Source organism: Kryptolebias marmoratus, linkage group LG22, assembly GCF_001649575.2.
Source record: "Kryptolebias marmoratus isolate JLee-2015 linkage group LG22, ASM164957v2, whole genome shotgun sequence".
In the NCBI taxonomy this organism is placed as follows: domain Eukaryota; kingdom Metazoa; phylum Chordata; class Actinopteri; order Cyprinodontiformes; family Rivulidae; genus Kryptolebias; species Kryptolebias marmoratus.
In genome coordinates this window covers 18,760,310-18,768,628 of record NC_051451.1, presented here as the reverse complement: position 1 = coordinate 18,768,628, position 8,319 = coordinate 18,760,310, and the positions used below count along the sequence as shown (strand labels likewise).

Here is an 8,319-nt window from a genome sequence, read left to right as displayed (position 1 = left end):
TGAAACGTGACCTTTGGGATTACCTCTGACATGTACGGCTGACGTCCACATGGCTGCTTAATTGCCCATGCGAGGTCGGTGTGCATTAGTTCAAACAGAAAAGTATTTTAAAGAAACCTAATAGGCATGAGAATTCTGGCAGGTTTATAATACATAAAAAGAGCGCCGTTTCACAAGCGTTTCATCTTAATCAGAGAAACTATTAGAAACTTTGTTTGCACTTTTGGAGCAGCTCAACTGGGAAAACACACTCTGTACAGTTTACCAAGTGGGCCATTTATCATCATCAATGTGGTATGTGTCTATTTCTTGAAACATAATGTGGAACACTCAGGAATGACAAACGATCACACACTTGCACACATGCAAGGCTACAGCTGTTAAGATAATGTAGCGTTCTGCAGATTTTGGTGTCTTTACTTTAAGTGTGGCTTTTTGAAGTGGGTGCCACTTGCACACCCTGAAAGCTCCAACACCTGTTGCCTCAAAGGCCTAAAACTTCCCTCAAGGCTGTGAAACTTACAGTATTTGTGGCATATAACAGCCTACCCAACTGCTTCCTCTCACTCTCTCTTTGTGTTCGTCCCTTTTTGGTCCGTGTTTCTTTTGTCACTCGTAAATCACACAGAACAGTCACATGAAGGAAATCCTGGCACCGACTCAAAGCCACAATTCCTCCTCCGTCAAAGGCGGCTTACAACAGGCAGGAGACACCGAGGAAAACCCAAAATTAGCAGCCCATATTTTTTTTGGGGGGGAAAGGTTTACTCGTACATCAAGAAACGCATGGGCCGACTGAGTTGTCACATTTGTTGTCAGCAATGGCAGCAACTGAAATGGTTCCTGTAAGTCACTCTCAGGGAGCTAACCGCGTCTGAAACAGATTGTGGTGGTGCTACTGATTTGTCAGCGCACCCGGTGAAAATGTCTTTTTCTGCTGTAATATGAGTCATATTTCAGTTGATGGTTATTTTTTCTTTACCCGGTTTCAGAATAGCAGAGCTTGTTGCGGTATTTTTAAAAAAATTTTATTTAATCAACTCTAGCATGAGTTGTGATTAAGGCTGCACATTTAAAAAAAAAAAAAAAAAAGGAACGCCAGGAGTTGACAGCAAAATAAACTCAGCCCCCTCTGAGGTCACTGAGCTGCCCTGCAGCCATGGCCTCGCATTAAGAAAACACATGCAAGTCCAGTTTTGTGAGCTCATTTTATGTCTGCGCCGTAAAGACGTTGATTAAATAAGGAGTTAGTTTTGGCAAAGGAAACTGGGTCACATTATTAGCGTGACCTTTTCGTCTCATGAGTGAAAATGACCAACTTTTTGGAGTACTCTACAACTTGTATCAACAGCAGAAGACAGAGGAGATGGAGGGACGATGGAGTAATTTACGTGTTGAACATAAATGGGTCATCTAGACTTCAACGGGGGCTCTGCTTTTATTTCAGAACTGCACGTCGGATCTGAGTGTATTAATGAGGGAGCTTTGAGGTTCTTTTATCCTAAGTGAAAACCCTAAAACAGTTTGGAGCTGCTGGGTGTCTGTGCCGCTCGTGTCTTCTTTACTGGCTGATGTTTCAGGACGCACTCGATGACTCCGACTGCTGCGATCTGCTGAGTCCGCACATTCTTCTTGAACTTGTCTCAGCCGCGCACGTATTATTAAAGCATCATTTTTGTCTCACTTCTTTCTGTCAATCTATCCGTCGATCTCTGCTACTGTTTCTGTTTTCCTCATCTGTTTCCCTTGCTGTTCTCAGTGTTGGTAATTTATAAAGAAGTGCACCCTCTTAGATTCTAAGGTTTTTACAAAGCATTAGGTTTTAAAGAGGTAAGTACAACTTGACTTACTGCTCTGTGTCGTTGCTTATTTGGCAAAATTCACTCCACTGCTTCCATAGAAGAAGGAAAGCAGCAGTCGAGCACTTGATACTGGATACATTAGATGAACTGATCATCAGTAACTTTGAGCGTCTCCATAAAAGCAGACGTCACCATTAAGCTTCAGTTTGGTTTGGAGCCTTATGGTGTGTTACAACACAACGCCAAGCAGTCTTAGAGAGGCAACTGTTGCCTCTCGTCATTCTACAAACTGTGGAACGAAAAGATGTTTAATGGTGGAAACATTCAAGGCAGATGTCAAATTTTCCAAGATGCTTACCTCCAGGTCAGACCCTAAAATGTTTAAAAGAATTTAAAACGAAGCCAAAAGGCTTTATTTATTTCAAACGCAAAAGATAAATGTTGAAGTTTCTGACAGTACAGTTAGAAAATACTGACCAAGCATGACTACTCTGAAAGGATTGTGAGAGAGGCTTTTCTCTCTAGAAAAGAAATGACAGCCAACAAACAACATATCGGCACAATTGTCTCATACCAGTTATGAAGCACGGTGGTGGTGGGATGATGATTTGGGCTTGTTTTGCTGGCACAGAACCCATGCTGTCATTGAGTCTCTCAAAACACTACACTTTTTCCACATCAGCAGCATCTGTCGTAGCTTATCCCGGACCTCGGGTTCAGTCCTGATGAATTTTCCTTCACATTTTCCCTTTGTCAGCGTGGCGGTGCAGGTGCCGCACCTGCCGGTCAGCTGGGACCTTTTTACGTAAAGTTAAGATGTCTCGCCCCTTGTTTGTCGCATGCACTCCAAGGCCACGCTAATTAGTTTACACGGTGCTTGAAAATTGACCTGAAGTTTGAGAATAAAGAGGTCTTTTTGCTCTGTCGTAGGTTGGCAGTTCTACAGGTTGTAACCTCACCGGTTGCCAGCTGAAACGCACTCCTAATGTATAATTTAAATAATATTTTCCACTGAGATCAAGGAAAGGTGGAGCGTTAACATGATGTAAGCTCCCCGATCATTTGAGCGCTGCCTAAATGCAAACAGGAGGGTTACAAAGAGCAGATGGAACCAACTAAGGGAAGACAGCCAGCCACAGCCGCAGGAAATGAAGTTATCCGAATGAGACTACACGCGAGCACTTTCACAACAAAACAGGAAATGATGGCTGTGAGCAAACCTTAAGCCTGTGGCGGGGTTTTAAAACATGTTCAGTTTTTTGTCCAAATATTTGTTTAAGTCTCATTTTAAAACTCAATGAGACATGGCTCGGATTTGGGTTTGCATGTAGCTGAAACATTTTTTTCACTAAAACCGTATTCAGTTCCACTTTTCGTCAAATCTTCAGTTAGTTTTTCGTGAACACAAATAAAACCCTGGGTGATACGTATGGGAAAACTGAAGTTAGAAAACAAGCTGCGATGGTGAACTGGGACCCCTGTAACATGCACAGTTAGGAGGGGTGTATGGGGCAGCGAGAGGCAATGAGGCTTGTGAGTGTGTGTTGGAGACTGTGAGGAAAATGTATATATATATTTTTTTAAATAAGAAAATCCGTTGGAAATGTTTTACAGTTTCCTGGCATTTATTAGTTCAACCATCTCCAGGAACAATATTTCAGACATCTGATTGTTGTTAACTTTATTTGGCTCGTTTATTAGGAGTTGCCAAACCTCTCCATGTGTCCTCCATATGGGGGGGAGGGGAGAAATCTTTATGTGTTTGGGGTGTCATGTCTGTGTATCTGCCAAACACTTTATACCATTTAATTTGATCCTTTGATCTAAATCCTGAATGTTGCATGTTCCTGTCATGACTCTTATCTCAATCATTTTGTATTTTAAACACATCGGAAACTCCAAACCTTGATCCAATGTCATCTCCAAAATAGTTGAGTCTGTGGTAATGTTACACATGTGAAACATTTCAGGGACTCATAATACATTTTATTAATTCCACTCCAGTAATAACTGAAGACTTAAAGACATTTGAGCATGTCGTCTTGGTGCTGTTTAGACTTATACACTCATCGTTTTATCGTTTATCATCGTGACGTGACAGGAGTTTTTCATGAAGTCTTGTGCACTTTATCTCCATTACTGGTTTAAGTGAAATAAACTCAACACTTTGCATGTTTCTCTTCTTTTTTTTTTTTTTTTAAACTCAAACAAACAACAAATTCTGTTCTGTGCTCTCTTGCAGTTGTCTTAGTGGATAGCAAAATACCTTTTTTTTAATATAAATTTCCAAAGAAAATGGAAACCCTAAGTAGTATTAGCCTTATGTTGTGTCTAAATTTGGGATTTTGGTAGTAGTTTGTGGCTATAAAGTAATATTACTATTTGAAAAAGGTGAATTCGCAGCAGAGAGAGACGGCATATACGAAACAACTGAGATTCAAAGAGCAAATAAAACTTTCTAATGGTAGTGTTTATGATGGGTTAAGTGAAAAGAAGCTTCCTCACTGGCATTTTACTGCATGTTGCCAAACATAAATACCAATAACTATGGTGAAATAGGCCAACATTGGGTGTAAACACAGAGTGTCTGTTTTCTCATATTTACTGGCTGTTTTTAGACTGTGATAAATTATACGGGGGGGGGCTACTTAGAGGCTTCCATCAAACAAAAGAAACCTCTTCATTGACAACAGCGTGATTACACAGAATATTTAATCTTTTTTTGTGGACTGACAACCTATTCTTAGCCAGGATGGCTTCACTCCCCCACAGCAGTCTGAAGGTTCAAGTTTTTACAGTTACTGGATGTTTTTCCCACCAGAATCTGTCAGTCGTTTACAATTGATCGCCATAATAAGTACATTCAATGCTACATCTTTAATCATAGATTAGCTGTCCAGTTATGAAGCTAATAATTTGTCATTTTGGATGTTAGTCTGGGGTAAATGAAAGTAAAGCTGTCATTTTCTTTCTGTGAGACATCAATGCAGCCAAGCTCACATGACACCGCCTTAAGATTATTAAAGGTACAGTTGTGGATCTGTAGTTGTTAGAGATTATGTTAGGAATGTAAATTAAAGACTTTTTGCAAGGATGCCTGTACCCTTCATGGCATTGTTGATGTGGAAGTGACTGGGAGCCTGTGTTCTCAAGAAAGCACAAGTTCTGCTCTTCTGAGCAAGGATCCTATCAAAGCCGACCACAAACCACCCAGATCCGAAGCTAACACGGGGGGGGGAATGACTCCAGTTCCAGTGTTTCCATTACCTTCCCTTCATACTATGGCGTGAAGGCTGCGTGGCATTTATCACAATTAATGCTTGATTTAAAGTTCGAAAAGCAAAACACATGTGGAGGCTTGAGAAGAGATTGTTTGCTTAAGAGCAGCTTCCTTTAATGACGGCTGTAAATTTTGGCCCTATAGCCGCTCAACAGCTATGGGAAGAAATGCAGTCAAACGTTCTTCTCACATACGTCATCTTTTATTACTTGAGTAATCACTCGACTTGTCCGCATGGAGGTTCATCTTTGTGTATTTAAGTGGAGCGTCTCAACAACTGTCGCGCAGATTGCCGTTAAATTTCGCATCTGACAGTCGAGAACGATCTGGTGATCACATGAAGCTTCCCCCTGCGGGTTGACGAATGTTTTCATACCATATAATTTAGCGGTGTTCCTTATGGCAAGATGGTTCTCATTCCATGCCTGTGTTGGCTTAACTGCACCTCAAATGGAAAATGTCCTCATTTCTCAACAGCAATCACTAATGTCCCAGGGCTTATGGGTGCCTCAAGCTTTTCCTAAAGTAATGACTGAAAATTGTTCTTGTGAGAGAAAAAAAAAAAAAAAAAGATTCAAAGTACGTGGCGAAGTAAGGGCTTTCATATGAGAAGATGAAAAGGTCTGAGTGTTGTTTGAGCTTTTGTCTATGTACGACTTAAACACCATTTAGAGCAGTCAAAATCTCCTGACGCTGGAGTGGTAATATAGTTGACAAAAGATCCGTTTCTCTGGTAACAAGTTAGTCTGTGAATGGCCTAAATCATGGGGTAAGATAAGGTCTTTTCAAAGTATTCATTCATAATGTTTACGGCTCGACTTTGTAAATGAGCATGTGTGAGCTGACCGAGACAGTCTCAGCCACAGATGACCTGTCGTCGTCTTCTTTTCCATCCTGTGTTATGATAAAGGGCAGTTTCATTTGTCAGTTTTCTATTCTCACACAACTCTTACATCATGCAGTATTTCAGTGCATCTTTTGTTTGTTTTACCAGGCTGACATCTTTTTTTCTTGTGTGTGTGTACGTGTGTGTGGTGTGTGTTTCCAGCTCAGGACAATCCAGACAGTCCAAGGCACAAATACAACTTCATCGCTGACGTGGTGGAGAAAATCGCTCCGTCTGTGGTTCACATTGAACTTTTCCGCAAGTATGTACAAGTTGTACACCTGTATATGTGTGTGTTTATGTGTGTGTAGGTGGGGGGTTGCAGACTAAAACACACTAAAATTTAGTGGCCATTTGTGTGCTTAACCAGACTGCAGCAGCTGACAGAGCATGGCACTCTGCTGTTCAGGCTTTCAACTACAGGGAAGCACCTATTGCCATTTTCTAAGCCAATTTTTGTTAGAACAAAAAAAAAATGGCTGATTTTGATTTTGGTCAATTCAGGTTTATTTATACAATTCTAAGATAAACCAAAACCAAATGCGTAGTGGACTGACCAAAATCAGAATTGGCGGGCCGGTTGGCAGGACGCACATCCTCGTTTTCTTTTTTGAACTGAAAATTTGGCTGTGTGTGTCTATTTAAACACACACACACAAAAAAAAGATATTTAAAAAGATTTAAAATTTCATTTCATACAGCAAGAAGAAAGATGCAGCACTAACACCTCTTGTGATTACTTTGTCTTTATTTGTTGGCAGTACATAATACAGTACCAGGTACTTATCTGGAATGTAACAAGTATCTAGTACGTATCAAATAAGTACTGTGTTATGTATTACTACCAAATAAACACAAAGGAATTGGAAAACACTTTATTGCTGCATAATACCTGGTATGTCCACGAAACTTACGTGGTATGTTCCCAGTATATGTACCCAGTTTGTATCTGGGTATTTACCTGCATGTACTGAGCTGTATTATGTAATGCTACACATAATTTTTAATTTTTAGTTCAGTAATTGGAGGGTTTATCTTCTCTGCTATGATCTGTTCACTGACCCCTACATTATTATTATTTTTTTTAACTGCCTGATTGGTAGCCAGTGGTTAAATTAGTTATTCTGAAAATTGTCTAATTCCAGTCACTGGACAAGATTTATCTATATTTTAAGCTTTATTTATCTGTCAACTCTGTAACAGACTCTAACACCGTGTCTTGGTGTGTTTTCTTAGAAGTGGAAGTCTTGTTTCAAGAAAAAGAGAAAGAGCTAATCTCCTCAGTCTCCCTCCCACTGTCCTCCCCTGCTCTTCCACAGGATGACTTACTCCAAGCGTGAGGTGGCTGTGGCCAGCGGTTCTGGTTTTGTCGTGTCAGAGGATGGCCAGATTGTGACCAATGCCCACGTCGTGGCCAATAAACACAGGGTGAAAGTGGAGCTGAAGAGCGGCGCCTCCTACAACGCCAAAATCAAAGACGTGGACGAAAAGTCGGACATCGCGCTCATCAAGATTGATGTACCGGTCAGTCAAAATGCTACACAACGACTGGTGGTTAGAGGTGGAAAATGTTCACGACTTAAGCTTTAACACTCACAAGTTTAATGTTTTTATTTATTTATTTTTTTGTCATCCATTTTAGACAGGAATCTTTTTAAGCGACAGATTGATACATTTAGTTTCTTGCCAAGGAAGAGATCCTCAAAGAAAATAACATTTGCTCTACATCTAGTTTTAGTGTAAAAATGTAACAGTAGAGATTTTTGGAAACCTTTTCCGCTTTTGTTTGAGTGCAGATTAAACATATGAGCAACAGCCAGGCTTTCTGTTTGGCAGTGCATAAGATAAAATAAGCAGAATATTCCCTCGCATAATGAAGGAATTAAAAACTGGCAAACAAGCTAGCTGATGTGACACTTTCCCGCTGCGTTGTGTGGAGAAGTACGACAACAAAAGTGTGGACATAAATGTTGCAAAGCAATTATTAAATAGGATTTAATTTCTCTTACTTGTTCTAAAACCCACTGCAATGTGACTTTTTGAGAATTGCTGTCCTTACGTAACACTCATGAGGGTAGAAAACGGTACATTTGAAGGTTTTGTTCTCAAGCTGTAACAGGAAAAAGCTCAGGTAGACACGAGTGTCACACTGATCAGGTTCTTAGCTAGAACCACAGATGTGTTCTGCTGACAGACCAAATGTCCTCGACTTCGATCGTTGTTGGGAAGTGAAGCCAGCAGGACCTGTTTTACAGAAGCTGCCATGTTATATTTTTGGAACCAGTCTTTAAGTCCCGCCTGCTTCCCCTTTAAACAATCATCATGACTTTTTCTTTTTTTTTTTTTTTTTT

General features: G+C 40.4%; 1 protein-coding gene across 1 annotated transcript in view; it reads left to right on the top strand.

The window, feature by feature from the left end:
* The window catches only part of htra1a (HtrA serine peptidase 1a), a 28,540-nt gene that overhangs the window by 1,665 nt on the left and 18,556 nt on the right, over positions 1-8,319 (top strand). The window contains exons 2-3 of the mRNA XM_017427965.3: positions 6,131-6,230; positions 7,288-7,492. Of these exons, the coding sequence (XP_017283454.1) occupies positions 6,131-6,230; positions 7,288-7,492 (305 nt within the window). The remainder of the gene's footprint in view (positions 1-6,130; positions 6,231-7,287; positions 7,493-8,319) is intronic.